At 43.0% G+C, this 27,805-nt stretch overlaps 1 protein-coding gene across 4 annotated transcripts; it reads left to right on the top strand.

Annotated features, from left to right (window-relative positions):
- Positions 1 to 317: 317 nt before the first annotated feature.
- On the top strand, positions 318 to 19,605 carry kidins220b (kinase D-interacting substrate 220b). 4 transcript variants are annotated; one of them, XM_032585449.1, is made up of 30 exons: positions 318 to 486; positions 1,931 to 2,086; positions 2,624 to 2,722; positions 2,846 to 2,944; positions 3,028 to 3,126; positions 3,203 to 3,301; positions 3,385 to 3,483; positions 4,242 to 4,439; positions 4,531 to 4,629; positions 5,531 to 5,629; positions 5,707 to 5,805; positions 6,534 to 6,711; positions 6,792 to 6,956; positions 7,749 to 7,928; positions 8,000 to 8,165; positions 8,937 to 9,088; positions 9,497 to 9,786; positions 10,346 to 10,486; positions 10,597 to 10,834; positions 11,603 to 11,694; positions 11,778 to 11,922; positions 12,909 to 13,071; positions 13,151 to 13,329; positions 13,517 to 13,752; positions 13,941 to 14,063; positions 14,462 to 14,491; positions 15,975 to 16,112; positions 16,193 to 16,291; positions 16,371 to 16,601; positions 16,675 to 19,605. In XM_032585449.1, the coding sequence occupies exons 2-30, from the start codon at positions 1,955 to 1,957 to the stop codon at positions 17,827 to 17,829; spliced, it is 5,223 nt and encodes a 1,740-aa protein (XP_032441340.1). In that variant the 5' UTR covers positions 318 to 486; positions 1,931 to 1,954; the 3' UTR covers positions 17,830 to 19,605. The 4 variants fall into 4 exon arrangements, with proteins under 4 accessions (XP_032441340.1, XP_032441342.1, XP_032441341.1 ...); XM_032585451.1 differs by lacking the exon at positions 13,941 to 14,063; XM_032585450.1 differs by lacking the exon at positions 14,462 to 14,491.
- The last annotated feature ends 8,200 nt before the right edge of the window (positions 19,606 to 27,805 follow it).

Raw genomic sequence — 27,805 nt, 5'->3', positions numbered from 1 at the left:
AAATAATTAAACTTGTATAAAGGAGAAAAGGAAACTCTGACACCATGTTATTTAAAATATTTAAAAACATGCATATCTTAATTTTTATGCAGCAGTTGAATATAAACCTGGCAGGCTTTTCAAAAAAATGTTTTTTTTAGTATAATACTAACGTTGAAAGTGGACATTTTGAGAAATAATTAACTCGGGGTTATCAAGTTGGCGGATATTAATAACCTATATGCAGGAAACAACTGTTACTGGGGCTTTTAGTTTGACAGGATAAAGCGGAAATAAAGTCCTCGTTTTTGGCGCATGACGCATTGGAGGATTGTGATTGGCTCGTGCTGCTGTTTCGGTTGTTATTCTAATCAAGATGGCTGCTGTTGTCGGGGATGGAGAATAACCTCAGACTGTCATCCGAAAACAGGCCGAAGAAACGCACCTAAAACCCGAACCCCGAACCGGAACCGGGCTATTCAGGTTGAAAGCTGTTCTTTTCTGAAGGTAAATCTCCTTCTCTCCGCTCTTCTCACCGTCAGCATCCTTTCACTACCATCTATGAATTATTGATCCGCACTTGTCGCGGAGGAATCTGTCGGAATGAATCAGATCCTCACCGATGTTCTGGTATTTTCCGCTATAATGGAGGTTTTAGCTGTGAATTGTTTCGTTTTTGGTTTGTTTTGAGGTGATTTTCTGCGCGGTTCGGCGCCGCAGGCCGTAAATCAGTGAACGTGTCCGACAGTGTGAAGGTTGTTCAGGTTACAGCAGCCACACAACACCGATCCAACACCGGGGGCGTGGCCTGTTGTCATACATTTAGAAATAAAGTATATTATTGTTTTTATTAAAAGCAACTGATGATTTTTGTTATTATCATAATTCGATAGAAACAGTAGTGTAAAACTTAGGATAACATGTATTTATTAATTGTATTTCCATACAAAAGCAGAAACAACACATATTAGATTCAGTTATGTGATGAAATAATAATAATAGAAAAAATACTAAATGAATGAGAGAATAAAAATTAGGATTTAATTAATTGTTTTTAAACTTATAATGTTTAAAAACACTTTAAGTTAAATTTAGATTTGCACTTTTAACTGCATTGTTGACATAAATACCTGTAATAATTATGGAAGAAATAATAAAACGTTGGAATTTATACAGAAAAAGTGTGTAATGCTGTTAATATGGAATATTAATAATATAATATTTCATATTATTAATACTAATATGAAATAAAAAAATTCTGGGTTGTTTATTGACTGGATTTAAAGTCAACAGGAACAGAAATCCTAAATATCAGAAAGGTTTTCATGTAGGAATGGTTTCGTCAGCTTCAGTCTATTTGCTCGGTTTGTTAAAACCGTGTTAGAGAAGAAAACCATGTTTTTATTCTGCATTCTGCTGATTATCCTGCTGTTGTTAAAGGCTCTGACTGATTACACGTTAAAAACGAGCAGAAGCTGTTTCTGTGGTTTTAGGATGGAGAAATCGTCCCCAGATTGCAGCGTTTAGGGATTTTTACAGCGTCAGGATGAACATTAAGGATCCACACCCAGGTCTCAGGTCTGAACTCCCAGATTCAGCTGGTAGCTAACGCCCTGTTTGTTCATTTGCATTAACATTCACTCGCTCACTGGCTCCCTCTTTGTATGGGAGACGTGTAGGCTGTTGTCATGGCGACAGCTCCACATTTTACCGTCTGGCTGTGATGGAAAATGAGATCCAGCCCCCATTGAAGTGTTTATCGGCGGGGAGCGGAGGCAGCAGGCTGATCTGGGGTCAGCTCAGGCCTTCATATCAGCTGCAGCAGCTTTAGCTCAGCGGGTTCAAACCGTTCCTGACGCAGCAGGAAGCTCTGGAGTCTCTCATCTTTTATTTTTATTTTAAAGACCTGTGAACTTCTGGAGGTGTTTGAAACTCCTCTGTCTTCCTGCAGAGGGCGCAGTGAGGAAACGCAGACATGGACACCACCACGTCCATCAAGATGACCACTCTGGCCATCCAGAACCTGTTCAGCTACGTAGAGGAGGAGAACCTGGCTGCCCTGAAGGCTCACCTGGACCGGTTCAAGGAGGTGGACGGCCGCAGTGACGTACGTACCGCACAGCACCGAACCGCACTGAACCAAACCGAACCAAACCAAACTGAACCGCACTGAACCGAACCAAACTGCACCGTACCATAACATACGACTGTTTGCTGTTTCTTTTTTTGTCTTCATAATTTACGAAATGATGTATCTTGTAAATTCATAATTTCATGGATTTATAAATAATGTATTTTTTTCTCCTTGGTAGTTAATATTTTAATTTATATACTTTATAAGATTTTTTAAATTATATTTTCATCTTAACTTATAAAATTATATTTTAAAAAAATTATCATTATTAATGTTAAATTATGTTAAATTAATAACATTAATAATGAAGTATTAATACAAATATTTTTAAATAATTGTTTTATTTTTTATTTGATCAAATTGTTGCTTATGTGTTTACTAACGAATTAATCAATATAAACGTGTTTTGGTTTATTATGTGTTTCGGTTTGTTTGCGTGTTTTTTATGTGTTTGTGTTTGCTCATGTCTTTTGGTTTGTTTACTTGTTTATTTGTTTGTTTATTTTGCAGAACGGCCAGACGCCGCTGATGCTGGCGGCGGAGCAGGGCAGCCTGGAGATCGTCCAGGAGCTCATCAGGAGGGGAGCCAACGTCAACCTGGACGACGTGGTGAGCGAACCCAACGCCGCTCACCCCTCTGTGTTTTTATACCGTCCTGTGTGGTTGCTAGGACACCAGTGGGTCGATTATCTGCTGTTTCCATGGTAACACTGCCTTCCTGTGTGTTTCCAGGACTGCTGGTCGGCTCTGATCTCTGCAGCCAAAGAGGGTCACCTGGAGGTGGTGAAGGAGCTGCTGGAGAGCAGCGCCTACATCGAGCACAGAGACATGGTGGGAGAGCAATGCCTCATGGGAAACGTAGTTGGAGCAGATGTGCTGTGGATGTGTGTCTAAGATGAGGTTGTGTGGTTCAGGGCGGCTGGACGGCGCTGATGTGGGCGGCTTATAAAGGTCGAGTGGAGGTGACCCGGCTGCTGCTGGAGCACGGAGCCAATCCCAACACCACGGGACAGGTGAGACCCCCACATGTTGCTGACCCGCCGCAGAGCGTCACCCCCTCATGCTCTCGTCTTCCTCCTGTCTGAGCAGTACAGCGTGTATCCCATCATCTGGGCGGCGGGGCGGGGACATGCCGACATCGTTAAGCTGCTGCTGGAGCACGGAGCTAAAGTCAACTGTTCAGACAAGGTGACGCTCAGTCAGAAGCAGAATGAATCATGACCGGCAGCCATGTTGTCTCTGAACAGCCCTGTGTGTCTCTGTGGACATAGTACGGCACCACCTCTCTGATCTGGGCCTCCAGGAAGGGACACTACGACTGCGTGATGCACCTGCTGGAGAAAGGAGCCGACATCGACCAGGAGGGGGCGGTATGTCCGCACCCAGCCACCGTACATGAGACTAAACAAATTTAAAACATTTCTGCTGAACAACTGAGACCCAAACAGGGCCGTTTGATCCGAACTGGATTATTAGATGCTTTAATGAAAGAACTTTTGCTGAAAGAACAACACACTCAGAGCAGTAACTAGGCCAAAACTGTATCAAAATATAACCATTTTGCTTTCAAGAAGAAAAATCTTATTTGTAAATTTGTTCTACCAAGAACTTAAGAGTTTTAGCTTCAGCTCGTTCAGATTCTGTAAAATAATCCCATGAGCATCTTTTTCTGTCGTTTAAATAAATATAATCATCAGATCAGCACAACACTGTGTTGATGTTAAGTCAAGCAAAAAGGTCTGAGCTTTTCACATGTAGATGCATCCTGTGCTGCAAATGATCCAGTGTTCACTAAAGGAATGCTGTTAATGCATTTTAGGCAATTAAATGTTCAGTTTGTTATTTAAAAAGTAAATTAAACTATTTGTTTATTTGCATTTTTATGTATTTTAACATTGATTATAAGCTTAACTGGTTAAATGAAAAATCTGCAGAAAGTGGCAATATTTTTTATCTCATTAATTATTAGAATAGTCGAATAATCATCAGAATAATTGATAAGTCTATTTTTACACGTCACATTTGAGGTGAAACTGTTCAGAAATTTGGATCCTGGTCTCATTTAGCGCAGACATTTCTGCTGCTGAAGCGTCGCTGTGATTGAAACAACAGACTCTGGTCTCCTCAGAACTCCATGACGGCGCTGATCGTGGCGGTGAAGGGCGGCTACACGGAGGTGGTGAAGGAGCTGCTGAAGAGGAACCCCAACGTCAACATGACCGACAAGGACGGCAACACGGCGCTGATGATCGCCGCCAAGGAGGGCCACACCGAGATCGTCCAGGACCTGCTGGACGCCGGGACGTACGTCAACATCCCCGACCGGGTGAGGCGCCGTCTGTTAGGACCCGACCGGTTCTGGTTCTGGTTCCGGTTCTGCTCCACTGGGAAGCTAACGACACAGTGTGTGTTCGCAGAGTGGGGACACGGTTCTGATCGGAGCGGTGAGGGGCGGCCATGTGGAGATCGTCAGAGCGCTGCTGCACAAATACGCCGACATCGACATCAGAGGACAGGTGAGATCTGACCGGCAGGTCAAAGGTCAAAAAGTACTGGAGCATCACTGTCACTGTTACAGCTGGAAACTTTAAAGTATTTTATTAGTTTTTGTGTAACTGACAACTTTCTCCTCAACCTGTGTGTTTTGCTCTCTAACTCAAAACCCTTAAAAATGGATTCAAGTTCTTGTAGAAACATTTACATTGTGTCCATGTTAAGAATCTAAGAGTTAATGGACCACAGAGATCAGTTTCTCTGATATTTGGTGGGTCTGTTCTTGGAAAACAAACCAAAAACGGAGATGAAGACCCCTGCTGGTGGTATACAAGAACGTTTTAATTTCAGAGACTTTTTGTTCAATTTCCTGGGCAGAAAACGTGAGACGGTTACTCTGTTAGGCTGTTTCCTGGGTGCAAAGTAAAGGTCTGGTTACTCAGATCATAAACATGAAACTTTAAGGACTCGCCAGTCACTATTTTGAGGAAAAATAAGTTGCTAGATTCATTGCTAGTCTCTTTTTTCCAAGAAAGTCTGTAGATCTTTCACTATTTGCATTTTTGAAAGAAGTCACTACATTTGTCGCTACTGTCTTCTTTTGTAAAAAGTCGGCGGATTTTAAGGTCGTATTTTTGTTGCGAGTCGCTTGTCTGAACAGTTGACCTGGCCACGCCCCTCTGTTTCTGGCTCCGCCCACTTTGGTGGAATTTTCCTAAAAACTTTTGACAGCTTTTTGATGCTGCAGCCCATCAATATGTTGGAAAATAAAAGTGATTAAGTGAGAAAAAACACATAAACTGACATTCTGGTTCCAGGATGTTGGTGAATTATGAACTAGCTAACGTCCTCTGTGTGTTTTAGCTTGTTTGTTGTTAGCAGATTTCCTCCCTCATGTTTTTGTCGGACCTTTTGCGTCTCCAGGAGAACAAGACGGCTCTGTACTGGGCCGTGGAGAAGGGAAACGCCACTATGGTCCGGGACATCCTGCAGTGCAACCCCGACACCGAGACGTGCACCAAGGTGAATCCACTGGATCCCAGAGAGCGTTCACACACCGGGCCGATCACATCAATGATGAGTGTGTGTTTTCCTGTCAGGACGGAGAAACGCCGCTGATCAAAGCCACTAAGATGAGGAACATCGACACCGTGGAGCTGCTGCTGGACAAAGGAGCCAAAGTGTCGGCTGTGGACAAGGTGGGAGACTCAGAGTCACAGAAACCTCCAAACACAAGCTGCGTTTCCATGAACAGCAGAATTACACAAACTGAAACTATGAAGTAAATTAGCTTAATGAAAACACGGCAATTTAAAAAAAAACTCTGGGAGAAAAGCTGGGATGAGGCAACTTTCAGACGTATCGAAATAGATGTATTTCACAAAACTGTAATGGAAAAACTTTTTTTATATCAAAAGAATCATGATCAACATCCAGATGTTACTACTGCCGAAAACCACAAAGAAGACAACAGGAAGTGGTCTTCTTTGTGGTTCATAAAAGGTTGTGTCATTCTGTGTTGAATTCTCAGCTCTAATGTAAAATGGACGACTAAAATGACCCCAAAACGCTGCACACGGAGCCGCTCTCAAGTAGGCGGGGCTTGTCGCTCCAATACCTGAGGAAGACTCCGATGTCTCCTCTGATTGGCTGATGGATGATGACTGAATTATGAATATATCTTATTTAGCTGTGTATATCCATCTCTGCCGTGATTTTTAATGATTTATCATGTGAACAACCTTATTCATGCATTTTTAATTTAATGTGTTATTAAATAGAAACACCACAATTATGAAATTGTTGGGTTTTTTTAAACTAGCAGACAAAGATTTGCGCTCATTTGTCATGGAAACGCAGGTACAGACACATCCCACCGTTCCTAACGGTAACCTGACTTCCTCATTGCTTCTGTCCGTTTGCTCAGAAAGGAGACACTCCGCTCCATGTCGCCATCCGCGGCCGGAGCCGTCGCCTCGCCGAGCTGCTGCTCCGCAACCCCAAAGATGGCCGCCTGCTGTACCGGCCCAACAAGGCCGGAGAGACGCCGTACAACATCGACTGCAGCCACCAGAAGAGCATCCTCACCCAGATCTTCGGCGCTCGTACGTCTTCCTCCTCCCTGACGATCATGTGACCCGTTCCTAACGGTAACCTGACCTCTCATGTGCCCCGCCCCCCATAGGTCACCTGTCGCCCACGGAGACGGACGGCGACATGCTGGGCTACGACCTGTACAGCTCGGCTCTGGCAGACATCCTGAGCGAACCCACCATGCAGCCGCCCATCTGTGTGGGTCTGTACGCCCAGTGGGGCTCCGGCAAGTCCTTCCTGCTCAAGAAACTGGAGGGTCAGCACACACACACACACACAAAATACAGCATTTTATTATGCTGTTGTAGTACTGTGATAATGATAAAAATTATGGTAAAAACTAAATTTTTTGGTAACTTTATGGTTGTAACGTCAGCATTCATGTCACCACAAACACAAATAAAGCTCTTGAGAGACGTTACCATTTAAGTTTCTTATTTAAAGAAGTCTGATTTATATCACCAAACTGCAAACAGTAACTGCAGTTAATCACACTTGTTTCAAATTTACTGATATTTATTGATACTCTCGTGGAGCAAAATGTTGAGAAAATAATGTAGATTTTGTTTTTCAGTTAACATAATTAAATTACATTTATTGAGACAGCAATAAATTAAAATTCTTATGATAAGAAATGTGTTATCTTCAAGGTTTATTTCTGTATAAAATCCTTGAAAGTGCTTGATATTCAAACTGCACGATTTGTTTAATAAACTATAACGTTTGATTAAAATCTTTCTCAGAACAGTCAGTGTGTAGAGAGGTTTCGAAACATAATGTTTTGTTATATTTTAGCTTTTCTTGTCCCTGTTCTGGAATGTAAAATTCTACCATAAAACATGATTGATAACAGTAATAAATCATGTGGTAAAACGGTGAATTGAAACTGTCGTCTTTCAAAGTATGGAGCTGAAAAAGTTTGAAAAATGACCTTGAAATGCTTGAAAAGTTCTTGAATTTTTCTGTGAAGTGTGTTTGAACTCTGACTTCATACCTACGAGTTAACGCCGCTCTTCCTCTTCCACTTCCTCCTTCTCCTCCTCCTCAGATGAGATGAAGACGTTTGCCGGTCAGCAGATCGAGCCGCTCTTCCAGTTCTCCTGGCTCGTCGTCTTCCTGTCTCTGCTGTTCTGCGGCTCCGTCGCCGTCGTCCTCGGCTTCACCATCGACCCCAAGCTCGCCATGGCCGTCTCCCTCAGCCTGCTGGCGCTGCTCTACCTCTTCTTCGGTGCGTCAGGGTTTATTCTCTTCCTCCTCCTGTAGAGGAACTGCTGATGGAGCCGTCTGTTTGCTCCACAGTGGTGGTGTACTTCGGCGGGCGGCGCGAGGGCGACAACTGGACGTGGGCGTGGCTGCTGAGCACGCGCCTGGCCCGACACATCGGCTACCTGGAGCTGCTGCTGAGGCTGATGTTCGTTAACCCGCCAGAGCTGCCAGAGCAGAGCACCAGAGCCCTGCCTGTCAGGTAACGCACGTCGCTCACAGCCTGGTGGGAATGCATCATAAATATGGTAGAAACGATGGAGATCTGCAGCCTAACAGCTAACCGCAGTGATGTTTGGCCGGCATTAAAGCAGAGCAAACAGGAAGCAGCATGGCAAAGAGCACAAAGGAAGAGCTCTTTAAAAAGGCAGGTGTAAAACCGTCAGTTATCTGAACCTGGATCAGGATTTTAGCTCAACACTCAGGAGGAGCGCGGCAGATGTCACAGTCGGACAGCGGGAAACCTTGTAAAAGCCCACGCAACCCCTCTGGACCGTGCTCAGGGTAATTTAGACTCATGGGGTCTAAATTACCACATCTGTTAAGACCGGACTGCTCTATCAGCAGTTCCTCAAGAGGGACATAAAACCAGGAGCAGAAACATTTAATCTTCAAAGTGTGGAAGACAGGAAATACAAGCTTTTTTTTACCACCTTAAAATGAAGCATTTGCTTCAGTTACAAACATTAAATACAAAAAACATCCACAAAAACGAGTTTTGACACGTAAATATCAGGAATGTACTGATCTGAAAATTTGGGCCGATATAAGTATCCAATATTAATATTACTGTTTTCGCCAATAACCGATATTTACCCATATTATATACAGTATATCTCTCTACTCTTCTGACAGCTTTGGGGAAAAAAACGACCAGAAACAGACGGCAACAAGATGGAAGTTGTATTTATCACCGTGGAAACACAGGAGAGCTGAGCGCTGATGATACTCTGACCTCTGACCTCCTCTGCAGGTTCCTGTTCACGGACTACAACCGTCTGTCCAGCGTGGGAGGAGAGACGTCCATGGCGGAGATGATCGCAACGCTGTCGGACGCCTGCGAGAGAGAGTTTGGTTTCCTAGCAACACGACTGTTCAGGGTGTTTAAGACGGAGGAGACGCAAGGTGAGACGCTCTGGACGATTAGGGATGGAAACTGATAAGAATTTATTGATACCGATTCCATTATCGATTCTATTGAGTTAGAAACTCTTTTATTCAAAACATACACCATGTTGTATTCTATTCTAACAAATTACGACAATAAACTTTAAGTATATTAAAAGACAAAGGTGAAGCTAGAATTGAAAAATTAATTTTAAAATGTCCTTTAAACGAATTAAAATATTATTTTATTGCTTTATATTCTGTCAATATTCCAACCAGCCAGCAGGGGGCAGTAAAGATGCTTCAAATCCTTTTCAAGGATCTTTGAACAGTTTTATATTAACATTTCTATATTTACCTGTAATATTAGTTTTACATCATGTGGATATTTTTACAGTGGAGCTCTTCCTCTCTGCCCTCCTGCAGGTAAAAAGAAGTGGAAGAAGACGTGCTGCGTGCCGTCCTTCATCCTCTTCGTCTTCGTCCTGGCCTGCCTGATCACCGGCATGGCGCTGCTGGCCGTCTTTAAGGTGGACGGCGAGAACCAGACGGTGAACGCCGTACTGATCGCCATCGGCAGCGTGGTCGGCCTCGCCCTGCTGCTCAACTGCAAGACGTGGTGGCAGGTCACCGACTCGGTGCTGAACTCGCAGAGGAAGAGGCTCCACGGCGCCGCCAACAGGATGCACAAACTGAAGAGCGAGGGCTTCATGAAGGTCAGACGGGATTCCAGCTTTTAGCCTGCCCACAACTTTTTTTATTGCATTTTTATTTATTTTTCCTGACATGATCTTTTTTGGTTTTCTTATCTTTTTATTACTATTTAATTTTAGCTTTTTTGTTTATTCTTATTTTGTGCATTTATTTATAAATTTTATTTTAAATTTATTTTTTACCTTTTTATTTCTATGACTTTTGCTATTTTTTTTAATCATTTTATTTTTCCTGGCAGGAGCTTCTTTTTTATGAATTTATTTTTGTGCTTAATTGGTTGTTTTTTTAGCAGTACTTCATTATTTTTTATTTTAATGTTTTTATGTTATTATTTTTACTGACTACTTCTTTTTGTTGTTTTTATTATATTTTTAGGTATTTTTTATATGCTGGCAATAACTTCATTTTTTATATTTAATTTCTTTTTTTTTCACTTTATTAATTAATTTATTTTTCAGTTAATTTATTTCATTTTTATTTTCACAGGCACTTATTAGCAGGATCTCCATCATGCCTGAAGGAGTGTTTTAACGCTACAGACTTCGCTGGTTTTCTCCTCAGGTGTTGAAGAACGAGGTGGAGCTGATGGCGAGGATGGCGAAGACCATCGACAGCTTCACGCAGCACCAGACCCGGCTGGTGGTCGTCATCGATGGTCTGGACTCCTGTGAGCAGGATAAAGTCCTGCAGATGCTCGACACGGTGAGAAGACACTGAGTGAACTACATGGACCTGAATACGCAGCCCTGAGGAACTCCTAGTTAAATTTAGACACCACTGAGAAACACGGCTTTCTTCTCCGCCTCCTGCAGGTCCGGGTTTTATTTTCCAAAGGTCCGTTCATCTCCATCTTCGCCAGCGACCCCCACATCATCATCAAAGCCATCAACCAGAACCTGAACAGCGTCCTCAGAGACTCCAACATCAACGGACACGACTACATGAGGAACATCGTCCACCTGCCCGTCTTCCTCAACAGCAGGGGGCTGTCCAGTGCCAGGAAGATGTGTGCCGCCGCGCCCGCCAACGGCGACGCTGCCAACTCTGAAGGTAACCATGACGATGAGAAAGGAAGCAAGCAGGGTGTCCACACATTTTTTAAATTTCTTGATTTCATGTATGTACAATTAAGGCCTTAAAATGTCTTAAATTCCTTTTAAAAAGTAAGATGGCTTCTAAAAATATCTTAAATTAATGTTATACCAACATTTAATTTTAATTTTTAATTTTGCATCAATAAAGTCTTTCTGAATTGAATTGAATATGTTAATCACAGGTCTTAAATTTTGTCATGGCAGGTCGATTTAATATTCTATGTATTTTTTTTATTGCGGGACTTTTGGCAAAAGTCTTGAGTCTGAAATTTTTAAGAGACACTAGAAAGTTTGAGTCTCTCTCAGACTTTTAAGTTTGAGTGACAGAAGACAGTGGAAGCTACTGCTAATTACCTGCTAATATGCCCTTGCTAGCTTACTAGCTACCTGGCAAACTAGTTTTTTTGTGTCGATCATGGGTAAGTGCAGATTTATCTCTAGTTTGCTGGACAAAGTTTGTATATTTCTGTAGTAATATAGGGAGATTCAACATTTTGAGTCTCAAACTTTTAAGTTTGAGCAACTCGAGGCTGTTGAAGCTACTGCTGACTAGCTGCTAATATATCCTTGCTAACTTGCTTGCTCGCAAGCTAACTTTTTTGCATCTATTATCACCAGTCGGCTGGACAAAGTTAGCACATTTCTGTGGTTATATAAATCTTAAATGCCATTCATAAAGGTCTTAAAACATCTTAATAGCGTGTGCGTGTGTGTGTGTTTTCAGTGGGTTGGCACGAAGAGCTGGACAGGAAGTTGTCTCAGCATAGTCTGGGAGAGTTAACAAAATTCGGCAGCAAGACGACGCTGAACCGCCGGGTGAGTCAGACTGGGAGGTAACTGGGACTTTGACTGGTCCTCCAGCTGCTTGAGGTCATGTGACTTTTGTTGCGTCGGTGCAGGACACGTACCGGCGGCGCCAGGTGCAGCGCTCGGTGACGCGCCAGATGTCGTTCGACCTGACGAAGCTGATGGTGACAGAGGACTGGTTCAACGACATCAGCCCACAGACCATGAGGCGGCTGCTCAACATTGTCTCTGTCACAGGTAAGCCCCGCCCTCCTCCTCGGCGATCGCTCACACCTGGACACCAGGCATGAGCCAGTTAGCGGTTAAGTTTATGCTGCCTTCAAATAAACGAGCTGCCTTTAGCATTTAGCAATAGTGAAACAAATAACATCTTTTCTGCAGTGTTTTGGAGTCGCTGGATTTGTGAATTTAACTAATTTTGAGTGAAAGCTAAAAATACCGAGTCCCAAATACGTACTTTGTAAGCAAGCATTCATATTTATGATTAAAACTGACTATAACTACAGAGATTAAAGTTAAAGGCTAATTTGAAATTCCAATTAAATTCACGAATGTCCTTTCAGAACACTGGTGGATCTGACAGCAACAGGTCAAAGGTCAAAGAGTGAAGATCAGCCCACAAATGAGCAGCAAATCGCTTACGAAACTTGCAAAACATGCTAAAGAAATTCAAAATAACAGAATTTAGAGCTGCAATCATAATACAGCAAAACTAGGGCTGAGCAGTAAATCAATAACATGTGATCAGTATCAATAGATAATAGATAATAAATAGAATGTTCAATCATTTCACTGAACTGATTCCGAACTGCACAGCATTCTGGGAGATGCAGTCAAAGGAGCCTCTCACAACCGCTAAACTCGGTTTGTGGAATCAACTCACTCACTTTGTTGTTGCCTAGCAACAGCCAGTTGAATAACTTGCACAGCAGCAGTTTCAGGTTTTGCCACTATGCCTCATAACTGCTTAAAATAACGAGTTGAGAACGGTGGATAAAACAGGAAATGACACGTCACCAGTTTGGCTCAATTTTCAGCCAAAACTCAATTTTTAGCTAAAACTAAAAGCTAATCAATAATTATCAATATCGACTGATATAAATGCTGATATTATGATACGTTTTTCAGCCATATTCTCCAGCCCTTCACCAAACCATAATATTTTGACCTCAGATTATCATACGGTCATCATTTCATGTCTGACTCCGCCTCTTTCTGTCCAGGTCGCCTCCTGAGAGCCAATCAGATCAACTTCAACTGGGACCGGCTGGCGTCCTGGATCAACCTGACGGAGCAGTGGCCCTACAGGACGTCCTGGCTCATCCTGTACCTGGAGGAGACCGACGGCGTCCCCGACCAGGCCGCGCTCAAGAGCATCTATGAAAGGTCAGAGGGCTCATTCACCTCCCGCTGCCGCCGCCGGCCCAACCCGCCGTCTGAACCGCTGCTGTCCTCCGCTCCTCAGGGTGTCCAAGAACATCCCCACCACCAAGGACGTGGAGCCGCTGCTGGAGATCGATGGCGACATCCGCAGCTTCGAGGTCTTCCTGTCGTCACGGACACCGGTCCTGACCGCCAGAGACGTCCGCACCTTCCTGCCCTGCACGGTCAACCTGGACCCCAAGCTGAGGGAGATCATCGCAGGTCAGAGCTCCAGAACCAGGCCTGGGCCAGACGCTCCAGTTTGGATCAGATGTTCCAGTTTGATCCAGATATTCTAGTTTTTGTTTCTCCAGATGTTTTCTCCTCATTTTGTTCGTCTTCTCTTAGTTTGGATCCGGTTCTGTTTCTGTTTGATGTTTCATCCCAGATGTTTTCCGTCTCGTTCCAGATGTGCGTGCGGCGCGGGAGCAGATGAACCTGGGCGGGGTCACGTACCCCGCCATGCCGCTGCAGGAGGCCCAGCCCCGCCCCACCTCCGTCTACAGCCAGGTGTCGTCCACCTGCTCGCCCTCCGCCTCCTTCAGCGGGCCGTTCAACCCGCCAGTAGGGGGCGTCATCTCCCCGCAGCCGCACAGCAGCTACTACAGCGGCATGGCCGGCCCGCAGCACCCCTTCTACAACAGGGTGAGTCCGGGCCCCGCCCACCTGCCTGTCATCATGTCATGTGACCTCCTTCTTTGGTTTCATTCATTTCTTTTCATCATTTTGATTTAATTTCCATGTTTTGCAGTGAATCTCTGAGAGATTCAGGGTTTATTTTCTGTTGAACGCCTCCATCCATGACCCTTATTTTGGTTTTCACCCCCGTTCAGCCATATTTCTCCCACCACCTCTACCAGCTGCCACGCCCGTTCGTGGCTCCCTTCCCTCCACATCTTCACCTACGGCCGCCGCCCAAAGTCTCCTTCAGCCGGGACGCCGGCGCCGCTGCAGCCGTAAGTTATCCACCTGAAGAATCAGTAAAAATCAGAGACTTGACTCACCAAACTCACCTGTCCAGGTGTTCTGACATCACAAGAGGAAAGCCAGGTGAAATTAGCTGCAGTTCAGTTCAAAATATCCGATGGTCAGCACACCAACTGCTGGGCATGTTGGTGGCAGCTGATCCTAAACAAGCATTATAAATGATTCATAAAGATTACATTTATGTCAGATTCTGTTATCTCCAGGTTGACATCAGGTCTGCAGAATCAGACCTCAGGAGTTTTAGTTTCTTCTTCTGTTTTTCCTCCATTTCCTCTCCTGTGGGTTGGTTTGTGTCAGAGCTGCTGATGATTATCAGATTCATTTCCTGATGTGTCCATCCCTCGCCTGTCTGTCTGTCTGTCTGCAGTCTAAGAGTTCATCTTTTAAAAGGAAGCAGGTACTGAACCCTCCATGTTGGACGTCCCCCACCCCGTCCCTCATATGTCCACAGAAGTCCTCTGCATTTTAAAATACGAGACGATTGGCGTCCGGCTAGCTAGCCATTAGCATCTGCTCATATTTCTTTAATTTGATCGTTTCTGAACTGAAACCTCCACAGATTTACTGGATTCTGTGGACATAAAGAGTCGGTTTCCCAGCATGCACCTTGCCTGGACAACCTGTAGCTTCACTTGCACTTTCATCTCCTCACCTGGAAACTTTCTCACCTGTTGGGGAAACATATGGTTGACCCCCCCACCCACCCTGCACTTTGACCCTGACTGAGGGATTATTTCAAATACTGGAGGATTTCAGATTAAAGGTCAACTGATTAAGGTTCTGATTAAAACATCAAATGTTTATTAAGATAAAAAGTGAAACCAACAGTTCAGATTCAGCTTAAATGTCCTATAAATAAAATAAAAAACTTTTTTTTCTCCTTCATCTTCTTCTCAGGATTATTATTATTATCAATATTAGTAATAAATTCACTTAAATCTAATTCAAATAAATATACCTAATTTAAAAATTACATGACTGTCATTTTTTATTGTCTTATAATGACAAAAATATTTATTAGGATAAATATTTGAATTTTTATTTATTTTAACTTCACTCCCCAGCTGTAGTTTCATTTAAAGAGAGAAAATTATATTTGTCTTTTTTAATTAATTATTTTTTATGTTCTTAAAATATTTAATAAATATGGCAACTAAATAAGTATATTAATAAATATAATTTAATAATTACTTTTATTAATATAGTAAAATATTACCAAACCAATAATAATATGTTATTATAATTATGACTAAATATTAAAATGTCTTTCTTATCATTCAAAAAGGAAATTGTATTTAATAGTTCGTTATTATTACATTATCATTAACCTTCTTAAAATAACTAATAAATAAATAACTAATACTACTAATGTATAGTTTTTTTTATTATTATGTAACATATTATCAACAGATAATAATGTAATATTAATATACATTAATATACATATAATAATATAATGACTAAATATAAAATATTCAATTTTTCTTTAACTTTATATCCATATATTAACTTCACTAAATTTTATAGTATAATTTTTTTTTAAAGTATATTACTGTCTTTTTCATTATGATGATTACTTTTAATAATCATAATAACATTTATTACATTAGGTTCTGCTGTATTACCACATTGTTAAAATATGACTGGTGATCTCCATGGTAACCAGATCTGTTTGCATGATCCTGATTAAATTGTTTGGTTTGAGCCTCTCAGTTTCCCCGTTTCCCAGATTTTAGCTGGAATCCATCTTCCTGATGTGTTCCGTCTTCCTGGCAGCTAATTACTGACCCGTGTTTCCGTGACGACACTAATGATAAATACTCAGATGTCATGAAGTTCTGTCAATCCGGTTTGTAACGGCTGGTTCTGTTCGCCTCCAGGGCTCGGCTTCGGTCGTGTCGGGTGTTCCCGCCATCCTCCTCAGCTCCATGACGACGGACGGTGTCTGTGAGCGCGTGCGGCAGACCGAGGGCATCGACCAGAGCATGGTGGTCCAGTACACCGCCACCATCAAGAAGGTCCGCATCCCGACCCGCTCTGACTGCGGCGGTGCCACCGGGCTGAGGCTAACGGCGTTGTGTTGATGTTCTGTCTGCAGGCCAACGTGAACGGCAGAGTTCTGTCCCAGTGCAACATTGATGAGCTGAAGAAGGAGATGAACATGAACTTTGGAGACTGGCAGCTCTTCAGAGCCACGGTCGGTATCTGTCCATCCGGTGGCGGTTCAGAACACAGAGCAGGTCCGGATTTAATGGCTCCCCTTCATTCTGCTACAGATCCTGGAGATGCGTCATATCGAGAGTCAGGTGCTGCATGAGGAAACCGCCAGCGAGCAAGGCAGCGTAGTCGGTGTCCCCACAGAGGTCGGAAGGCGGGCCATGGCGCCGCCTCTCGCCGGAGCCGCCAACGCCGATTCGTCACCGATGTACAGCTTCAACCTGAGCTTTGAGGAGCTGAGCGGCGTGGGCTTGGACGAGGCGCCGCGACCCGGAAACATGCCCTGGATGGTGAGTTCCCTCAGAACTGCCCAACGGGACGATGATGTCAGCTGCTAACTGTTGTTCCACCAACCGTCCACAGGGTGGCGCTCAACGAACAGCCAGCATGACCAGCCTGAACTCGCAGGAGTCCTCCAACGACATCGGCAAGCTCACCGACAAGCAGCAGGCCGAGTACCGCAACGCCTACCAGGAGTACATCGCCCAGATGGCGCAGCTGGAGATGAGCGGAGTTGGGGAGAAGCCCGTCCAACCGCAGCCGGGGCAGTTCATGACATCATCAGCCGGGGACAAGAGCAAGGACAGCACGGAGCAAGATGGACGAAAGTCCTTCAACAAGAGAAGCAGCACCAAACTACCAGCCGACAACACCGACTTTGCCTCTAGTGGCGACGCTCTGGATCCGATCACCGAAGAGGACGAGAAGAGCGGATCCTCAAAGTCGCTGCTGACCCGCAAGCTATCGGCCGAGAGAGGCGGGTTGTTCCAGGGCGCCGGCGACCTGAAGGTGAAGGCCGGTAGCGGCAGTCTGCGCTACCAGAAGCTGACCAGTGACGACGAGGAGTCCGAAGAGTCCGACAACCCCCTCCTGCCGAAAGACGGAAAGAAGCCGGTCGATGCCAAGCTGCCTGGCGGGTCACTGGCGCTGAAGGGGAAGGATTACCTTTCAGACGCCATGTTGGATAAGAAAGATTCGTCTGACTCTGGCGTGCGCTCCAACGAAAGCTCGCCCAACCACTCGCTTCAGGATGAGGAGGCTGACCTGTCGCAGCTGGAGAGGGCCAACTTGATCGAGCTGGACGAGGAGAGCACTGCCAGGAAGCGCGGCATTCCCAGCAGCCTGAGCGGCCTCCAGGACCCGGCCGTGACCCGGATGTCCATCTGCTCCGAAGACCAGTGCAGCCTGCTGACCAGCAGCCCTGAGGAGAGCTGGACCTCCTCCAAGAGCTACAACCTCAACCGCACGCCCAGCAATGTCACCTTGAACAACAACACCAACGCCCAGCAGGGAGGCCGACCACGCCCGCCCGCTGAGGGCTCCACCTCCTCCAACCAGACCTCCACCGGGGACGTCATCATCCCACCGACCACCACCACCACCAGGCCCGGCCCCAACAATGAGAACGTCCGAGTGGTCCACCTGAAGAGGGGCCTGAAACCCGGTGATCCTCCAGAGATCTGCACCGTGTCCTCTGACACCGTCACCTTCGGCGAGGAGCGCGAGAGCATCCTGTGAGCGCATGATGAAGATGAAGGAGAGCCATCTTCTGTAGTTGCATGCTTTGTAGTGTCGTAAAAAATCTGCATGTTGTTGTTGTGATGTTCTCGTCTGTAGGAACCAACTCCTGTCTGCAAGAGACGGTGTCCTTCGTGTTTTAGATGTCTCTTTAGCTCCAGGTTCTTCAGTAGCCCGTGAATGAACCAGGACAGGGGTCTTCAACGTCAGGTCACCATTAAGTAAGAAGTTATTTGTGCTAACCCTAAAGCACTAATCATAAGTATTAGTTCACAAGCACTAAAGAGCTATGCCAGCACAGTATTTAATGAAAGCTAATGCTAACGCACAAGCTTCAACCCTGTTGTCAATGACACATGCTCCAGCATATTATACACCTACCTGTACCGTTTGAGCTTACTCAGATGTCAAACTTTATTCAACTGAAACGACAAAAGAATTTGTGGGGAAAAGTAGTTTAAGGAAAAGCTAGGTATTCTCAAAGTCAGAAAAATGCTAAAGCGTTTACTCCTCTGTTGGTGCAATAGCGGAAGTGTGCCCTCGCTTTAGTTTACATTTGGGAGCTACAGCTCCACTTTAACCGTGGTTTCACGGGGTTAAAGTTCGAGCACAACATAAAACATGTCATATTACTGTGCAGTCAATGTAAATTCACTTTTTATTTTAAACCAAAGTTTGAAAACCATTATGATAGGCTAATAATGCCACTGAATGCATCATTGTATGCCTCTGTAGCATCATGTATCAAGTATCAAGCTGGTATTATCACCGCTAATGGTTTAGCAGTTAGCTGCTAAGCTAGCGGGGCAACTAGCATGCTAGCCCCAAGAACGCTAACACAGTAGGACGGTTAATTCACTCTTAAAACGTAGTGTTTATAAACCTAGTTAATGCAGTAACAAATGTTGTATGATAAACAGTTTATTGTAATCATCACCGTGTCCTTGGTGGACATTAGCTACATCTAATTAAACAAATATAAGACGGAAACTTTACCACTTGTGCACTTTATCGGTGAGGCCTGGTAAAGTAGAGAGGGGAAAAGAACCGTCTCACGGAAACCACAGCCACCTTGTGGTGTAATTCGGTACTACACTCCGCTACTTTCACCCCTTTTTAATTATGTTAAGCGACCAATAAAATCAGTGATCACATCTTTGTATGTGTCACATCATATTTTACCAGTTTGTTACATGTTGTTGCCGTCCCTTTAGGACTGACGTTGGAACCTCTGACTTTAGACTAAGAACCGTCAATGTGACGTAGATCACGTTAGCTTAGCCTGTTTGTGTTTAACTGAAATAGTTTCGTGCTGAAAGTTTTGCTGCTTGCTCTGAATTTGGTCGGTCAGTGTCGATGTTGCTTAGCTGCTACCTGGACCAGGTGTCGCTATTTCCTGCTAAAATTAGTGGACTTGATGCTAAACCTGTGGATGTGTTGGTGAAGCTGTTCCATTCAGAGCTGCTTTTATTCTGAAAAACCTTAAACGTTAAAAAAAAGGCTCGGTTTGAGCCAAGCAGGAATTATGCGGATTTCATCAGGTTTCAATCAGTGGTAAAAAAAAAAACATTTTTAGATTCTTCTAGAAAAGAGTCTTAAAATTATGAAATGTTTTTAAAGTATACCTATCAAACTTCCTGTATAAGTTGTCCATTCAGAATAAAAGCCAGACTGATGAATAAACAGGCTGTTATTTAAATCTGTGTTAAGTGAAAATGGTGTTGGTGTTGTATGTGACCACCAAAAACACTCAATAAAACCTGGATGTTAAACGTTTATGCTGCTTCCGGCTGTTTTTCAGACTATGTTTCTTTTAATTTTACACGACAAAATGTCAAACTGCGTGAAAAATGTGACGTTGTCTGTAGTTTAGAGGTTGTGTGTCGTAATGGAGAACTTAAGCTAATAAATAATTCTACAAACCTAATAAATAATATTACATGTCATGAAAACAGTTAATCATACAGCTAATTTTCTACATCCATCCAGAAAACTGCAGTTTCTAGGTTTGGGGAAGATAAAATCTGTTTACCTCCTGCAGCAGGTGTTGCCCTGTGCAGAATCACTCCTCCCGTCATGCTTTGCATGTTTGAGCCGTTGGATCAGAGGAGAGCTGCGAAGCTGCAGGTAAACCCACCCAGAGACAAGGTGCTGCAGCCAAACCCGGAGACAAGGTGCTGCAGCCGTGCGGTGCATTTTCTGTCTTTTACGACTCCCAATTTATAAAATGTGTGGAAAACGAATTGTATGCAAACAAAGCTGCAGTGGAACTTTTTCATTTATCTTTTGTTTACGTTGTGTGTGACACTCCCTTTTTTTAAATATCTTATCGAATATGTTTATTGATGAGCTGAAAATTTAATTAATCTCTTTAAAATTGTTACCTTAATTAATGACAATTTACTTATGTATTTTGTTTCGTAATTTTTATGTTTTGTTGAACACTGATAATCATTTACTGAAAAAACATAAAAAGAATTTTCTTTGTGTGATTTTAAAATATTTAATTAATTATTCGTCTCGTCCGTTTCTTTCTTATTGTGTTAAAAAATATATATAAACATGAAAAAGAAAAAACTAATTTTATTAGTTTATTTACATTTTAACGGATATTTTGATTGAGCTTAAATTGTCTGGGATCTGATCTGAATTTAATCCGTGTGTTTTTTAAATGTTGTTAAATAAATACAAATAACAGCAGATGATCTGATTCGGTTTTTTATCTGTAATCGCCTCAAAGTAACAGTTAGTGTCCAGCAGGTGGCGCTATAGACTGACTTGCTTTCAAAAACAGTAGATAATCTAAATCAGGAAGAAAAATGTAACATTTAAAAAATATATATATATTTGTTGGTTATTTCTAAACACAATAATGTTCATTTTATGCTCTTTAGAGGCAGTTTGAGTTTCAGACATAAAGTGCAGATGTAACCGTAAAGAACGTTCTAGGTCGAAACTTTAATGAGCAAAATGTCGGTTAAACATCTGGAAACGGATCAGAGTTCAGATCAGAGTCACCAAACTGGGAGCAGCGTGAGAGAAAAGAAACTCAACCCGGCGCTGGTTTGGTGCGACGCTCCAGATAGAGGTGACGTCTCACGGCGACCTGCCGCCGATAAGAGCTTAAGGTACAGTGAAAATATGCAAATATCTGCGGGAGGAAGCAGATAAGAGCACAACTGACCTGGACTCGAACCTGCAACCCGGGAGGAAGCGCTGCAGCATTTTCCCCGAACAGAATCCAGACTGAGGTAGGAAAAACGTTTTGAGATTTCTGTTTCTGAAGAAGCTCCAAACCAACCTGACGCTGTGTGAAAAAGTAATCCCACCTTAAACCGCTGGTTGTTCCTGTCTTACACTGAAAAAACAGAATGCAGCTCCAACTTAAAACAATGCAGTAATTTAATGAAGTTTATGAAACTTAATCTATTTACATGTTTCACCTTAACTTTCTAATGAATGAGTTTTTAACTTTGCTGACTTTTCAGACACATTGGAGGGATTTTCACCATGAAGCTTAATGTCCCGCTCAGTTTGAAAACCGTGCTTTGACTAGACCTAATAATCCGTCGTAATATAGCCCCAAAAACAACAAATTTTGTTCCGAGACACTTTTCAAAAACAAACAAAAACTCATTTTTTGTATCTGTTTTTCAGAAACAGATAAAGTTAAAGGTTGAAATAACTACAAATAATATGCAAATTGGAGAGTAGTAGGAGAAGAAAGTGAGAAGAGGCCTATGGCAGCATAACTACAGAGACAGATCAGCCATATTTCATGATGTTTCCTGTTTTACTGTCAAAACCAGCAGAGAAGGATTTCTGCCGGTTCCCTCGAAGAGAAGCCGTTCCTGCTGCGTTAGGTTTCAGTTTATCATTTTTATTGCTCTATTTTTATCCAGAACCATGTCTGTTCTGCAGGTAAAAAGTTTCAGCATAATTTTTTTAATCCCCTCTGACCTCGGTGCGAACCCGTCTCCCCGTTACCCAGAATGCCCTGGAGTTGGTCTCAATTATCCCGAGCAGAATCCCAGATTTATCAGGCTGGAGACGATCCGGCTGAGCCGCTGCTGCCTTTGATCCGCTGCCAAACATCTGATCAGAGAGCAGCAGAGATGGAGAAGCGAACGGATCGCTTCAGTATTTCCTCTGATATGAGTCTGATTACTGTGAGAGCAGCTGAGTCTCTGCTCCTCCATCCGGACGGAAACGTTGCTCTGAAGATTTAGGAACAAAACCTTTGGAGCTTTGCTCTGACTCTCCAGACGTCTTGAAGGAAAACATCTAAAGCCTGGTTTTCACTTTTCTTGTAAGTGAATCAAAATGTGTTTCATGAAGCTCAGCTCAGTTCCTCCAGAAGAAACGACTCCCGAGTCTAGCAGAGTTGAAGGAGAAAGTTCTGGATAAAAATCATGACATTGTTTAAATGAAGGGACACAAAAGGTCCAAACCAAGTCTGCTACTTTGCCTTATAGCTTTATTCCTTTTCTACTCATGGTGCTCCTGTTTATTTCAGAGCCAAACCAAACTGACCATTCAGCTTTCCAAATAACCTGGGAAGAAATAATTCATGTTTTCTCTTCTTTGGTCTCCAAAGGCAAAAAGCAAAGCTCTAAAATAGATGGATGCTACAAAGAAAAGGTGATGGGATCCAAGATCTGGATCAAAATGACATAAAGGCTTCATGAAAAAAGCCGACCAACAAGCAAACAACCTGCTCACCAATCCTACACTTCAGCAATCAGATAACTTACCAACCAACCTACCTACTGATGAACCACTTCACCACCCAACCAACCAACTAACCAACCAACTAACCAGGTTACCAATGAACTAAATGACTATAAAGAACAAGTCAAGCCATTATCACAATGATAAAAATTCCAGTTTTTCAGAAACACAACATGTGATCACCGTCCTGTTAGCAGAAACTCTAAATATCTGGATTCTGTGTTCCTGAAAAAGGTCTTGCTGAACATTCAGGATCCAAACCAGATGAAAACAGAGAAACTACAGAACGGATGAATAATTATTAAACACCAGAAAACTACGGGGAGGTTTTTCCTCAGAGGGTTTGTTTCCTTGGTGTTGGTGAGTTTAGCTCCTCTGTCTCACTGATTACAGACTCCAACAGGACGGTCTAATCAAATCCACATGAGTTTAGAAATCTACACCTTCCTCTGTTTCTGCTTGAGCTGAAGAAGAAATACCAGCTGGTTGGGAGCAGATCGGGTTTGAACCTTTTTCTCTACAGAAAATCCAACTTTGATTGTTTAATTTTCATTCTTTTATCTCACTAAATTAAGGGTTGAAAGTTTTCGCTCTGAATGGGTTTAAAAATAGAGAATATTCAAAGGTTTCTGGTTTAAATCTGTCATTGTTTGCTTTACGTTTGGCTGCGGCAGAACCAGAGGAAATAATCTCTGCACAAACACCCAGAGCAGGAAGCTGACTGCTGGTGGGTGTGAATGGTTTCCAGAACAGCTCCCATTAACACCCAGCTGGTAAAAATACTCCGGCAATCAGCAGGACCAGGTGAGTCCAGCCCACATCGAGACATTTTCTTTTGTTCTTCAAAATGAAACTTTTCTGATGAAGACGTCGTCACACCTCTGCAGGACTGGCTCACTTTAAACCATTTCCTGCCACCACTCGACTCTGGTGAACTGGGAGAACTGGTTCACACACACTGGAAACATCAGACGGGGTCAGACAGGGCCAAGCGCCGGCTTCCTGCCCCCTCTGAGTTCCCCCCGTTCCCAATTCCTGCGCCGGCTGCAGTGTGCTGGTTTACCACGGAGGACAGCTCGTCTCGTTCCGTCAGGTTGGGATCCAGATTTAGGTTCAGAAACTCCACAAATGTTTGATTCTCCAGTTACATGAACCAGTTCTGGCAAAAACATCAGATCATCGAGGTGGAATAATAAAAACATGTAAGTAACCAGGAACCAAACTAGAACCAATCAGAAAGTTAGAAACATGAGGCAAAAGCAGCTTGGAGACTCAAAGTTCAGCCATTTACTTCCTTCGTTCCGATTATATGAAACAATCTGAGCTCATTAATGAAACTCTCTACCTGTTCATTGGAAATATAAACCGTCTTTGTTCGTTCAGGTTCTAACATCATCAACCCAACAGTATCTGCAGTAATTAAAGGCTCAGGATTATGTAAAATTGACTTTTTATTCCATCATGTTATGATGTTAATCCTCATCAAAAACAAATCTGGAGTTTTGCCTTGATGTTTTTCCAGACATGCTTTCAATTGTATTTTAAAACGGTTGGAGTGAAACTAACCTTGAACTGATCTTCTGTCCGTCTCCAAGCTGCATTTTCTCAGTAAATTACTTGAATAAGTCGTAGAAACTCAACTCAGATCCAGGTTTTGTCGGTTGATTCACTTTCAGTCTGGCTTTCTGAAGCATCACTCCAGTGAACGTCTACAACGATCTGTTAATGGCTGCTGATGGAGAGACATTAACATGTTGGTCCAGTAAGACCAACATGTTCTGTGTTGGTCCTGTTGTGTCTCAGTGTAACCTTGTTAACAGGACCGGTTCTCTTCCAAGGACATTCTGTGAAGACAGGCAGGTTCTCCTCAGAGTTTAGCTGGTGGCGTTCCACAAGGCTCAGCTCTGGTCCCACTATTATTGTCATTTATCGTCTATGCTGATAACATCCAACTGATTCTCTCATTTAAATCCACACCAGGTGGACAGGTTGTCCATCCAATGTTTTCTTGAATCAGTGAATGGCTCTCTGGTAATTTTCTGATTTTAAAAGATAAAGTTTTTGATTACATCTGATAGTCCAGTAGACTCAATCCAATTGGGAACCAAAACTTCAACATCTGCTCCACCTCCAGCTGCTGTGGTTCTCTTTCTCTCTGCTCTGAGTCAAACCAACCAACCTGTTCCCCTCCTGGCCTGTGGGGGCGCTGCACCCAGGAAACAACACAAAAGATCTCCACAAGATACTTGCTTCTTCAGAAACACAAATGGAGAGGCATCAGTTTTTAGCAGTTGGATGATTTATCTTGTTTTCTCCTGCTAACGCTAGGTTATCATGTTTGTTTTGGTTGTATTTACCCAGAATGCCCTGCGCTGCAGTCCACTTCCAGTTTTTGGAGCGGTGTCCGGTCCGCTTGGCGTTCACATTCAAACCGAACCAGAGTTCACTTCAACCGAGCCCAGACCGAGGTTTGGAGGACCAGAGGTCAGAGGTCAATTAAAGGGCTACTATTAAAGCTACAGTATGTAACTTACATAAAAATATTTTTCACATATTTGTTGAAACTGTCACTGTAGATAATCCCCTGCCTTCTCCCAGTGCTCCCTGTGCAAACTAGAAACAACCAACCAGAACCAGGGGGTGGGTCTTAGCGCTGTCAATCATGCTTGTGTTCTCCCTATTAACATAGCCTGTTGTGAATGCTAAGGCTAGTTAGCATGACCAGTGGCTTAATGGTTTTCCTGTAATGGTAAGTTGTTTTTTTCTGCCATCACCACATTTAGCAGCATGTACATGAGGATGATTGACAGCACTAAGGCCCTCCTCCTGCCTCTGATTGGTTGTTTTGACCGGGAGCAGTGTTTTTTTCAGATTGTCTTTCTCATAGTAAACTCAACATGGTGACAGTTTCAACAAATATGTAAAAAACTTTTCTTTATAAAAGTTACGTTCTGCAGCGTCACCACACCGTTAGTCCGACCCGAATGGAGCCGTTTGTCCGTCAGCAGGAACTAAAAGTTTCTGTTTGGCGACTCCTCAGGTTTCTCTCTGGTTTTGAGATCTTTTTCGCTCGTGAAGCAGCTGAAGTTCTGCGTCTGTCCGTCCGTCTCGGATCAGCAGCCTGACCCGACAGAGTTCATGTTAGTGTGGAGCGTTCTGCTGCTGATCAGAACCAGACCAGTCCCGGGCCGGGCCGATGATACTGGCTGGTATCTGGTGTCAGGTGATATTTCTGATGTGGTTTCTGCTCTGTGACCTCACCGCCGTCCAACACTGGCGCTTTTGTCTGCGGCTGGAGGTAAAATGAGCCCTTCTGTCATCGAGGCCTTAAAGAGGCTTTTAAACGGATCCAGAACCGGCTCATATCGACCCGTCAGTCACACTGAGCGGTTTCACTGCAGCTCCTGATGAACACATTGTGTCTCTGACTGATCTTTAACCTTAAAACTCGTCTTGCTGAAACCCTGAGCTGGTTGGGAACGCTCACTGCGTCTCCACCCTGCACTGTAAAAACACCCAGAACCAGAAACCTCCGGCCTGAGGGGGCGATGCATCCCTACAGCTTCTGGTTGCTTTTAGCTAAACCTTCACAATCTGCATGTTTAAACACTGAAAGCATCAAAACAACATTTTGTCTCATCATCAGGAAAAGAAACAAGCAGTTAATGAACACTGATTGAAACAGGAAGTGGGACTCACAAGGTGATGTTTGTAAAGTTACAGTATGAGAAGAATTAGCAGCAATAACTTGTTCAGCCTAAAAAGAATCAAATTATATTTTCACCATGTTATTGATTCGTCTTTATAAATGTCTCAGATGTGTTAAGATAAAGATAAATATTTAGTTTGAAGCTAAATATTTTACTTGGAGCTAAGTATTTGAAAATTGACTTGCTGATAACCGGAAGTGGACTACCAAAATAAAAGCTGGGTCTTCCAGCATTCTTTGTAAACTCCTGCTTTCAAGTGGCTTCATCGTTTTTATCACATTTATTCTCCTCTTTTTTCACCAACATTTCAGGTTAAAGCAAAAGACGAACCAGAGAACAAATCAGTATCAGCAGGTGAATTTTCATATTAGCTAAATATTTAGTTTGGAGACAAATATTTAGCTTGTAAACTAAATGTTTAACTAGCTGAAAGCTAACCAAATATTTACTTTCTAAACTAAATAGTTTGCTAACTATATATTTAGTTTGTAATCTAAATATATTTATTTTGCAAACTAAATATTTAGCTTGCCTACTGTATATATTTAGTTTTAAGCTGTGAAATTTAAAAGTGATAATAGGGTTAAACTTTGTCTTTTTCCTCTCATGATGAGCTAACTAACCCAAATTATTGCTGCCATTTCTTTTCCGTTAACATCTCAATCAGAACCGTTTAAGCTCCAGGATCTGGACGGCAGCCAGCGGCTTTTTACAGAGCATTTCTAAACGCCGCCTGTTAACAGCAGCACTTATAAACGGAGACGTCCGTCTGCAGGAGTCATGAGACCTAAACGGCTAAAAGACGCTCAGAAACTAAACGCACAGATGTGACTGGCTCTCCTCCTCTTCCTCTGATGAAGGCCGGTTTGTGTCGCCCATCCCTGCAGTTAATGAGCTGCAGTTGTGAAAACAGTTTGACTTTGCGGTCGGGACCCCGACCCTTCAGGCCGCAGCAGCTCCTGCATGGGAGCAGAACCTGACAGGAGACGAAGCTAAGAAACGTCTGCAGCTTCCAGGATTTAAAATCAGATGTTTGCTCTTCATTTTCAGCCTCAGACGTCCAGAAACACTCTGATTTTCACTAATTTACTGACATTATGATTTCTACAGTGGGTTAAAGGTCAGAGGTCACTGTTGAATCATAAACAGATTTTAGACAAAAAACAGGATTTTATCTGCCTTTCAGCTGACCTGGTTTGAAACTTTTGCTCAGAATTGTTTCCCACCTTTGGAAGGAGAGGAAGAGAGAAATCGGCTGATTAATTTAAACCTCAAAAAGCTCCTTTATTTCCTTACTTTCCAACTGTTTGAGTTATTCTAGTGAATTTCTGAGGCATTTAAAACCCAAATTTAAATTATTTCCCTCCAATCAATCCAATATGTTATAAAACTGCCGACTTCAGGAGCTTCACAGTACTGTAACCATGTTTATTAATGGAAAGTTTAGTGGAAAGAAAAAGGTGCACAGACAGGGGAATCCAAACACTTGGAAGAAATGCTTGAAATATATCATGTAATGAATATTTTAGGAACCG

Source organism: Xiphophorus hellerii, chromosome 15 (assembly GCF_003331165.1).
Source record: "Xiphophorus hellerii strain 12219 chromosome 15, Xiphophorus_hellerii-4.1, whole genome shotgun sequence".
Lineage (NCBI taxonomy): Eukaryota > Metazoa > Chordata > Actinopteri > Cyprinodontiformes > Poeciliidae > Xiphophorus > Xiphophorus hellerii.
Note: the sequence above shows the minus strand (reverse complement) of the source record. Positions and strands in the feature narration are given on the sequence as shown.

Coding starts and splice junctions, on each gene's coding strand:
- kidins220b (XM_032585449.1), top strand. CDS start 1,955: ATGGACACCACCACGTCCATCAAGATGACCACTCTGGCCATCCAGAAC. Junction 3,302..3,384: donor AAGTCAACTGTTCAGACAAG/GTGACGCTCAGT, acceptor CTGTGGACATAG/TACGGCACCACCTCTCTGAT. Junction 13,330..13,516: donor GCTGAGGGAGATCATCGCAG/GTCAGAGCTCCA, acceptor GTCTCGTTCCAG/ATGTGCGTGCGGCGCGGGAG.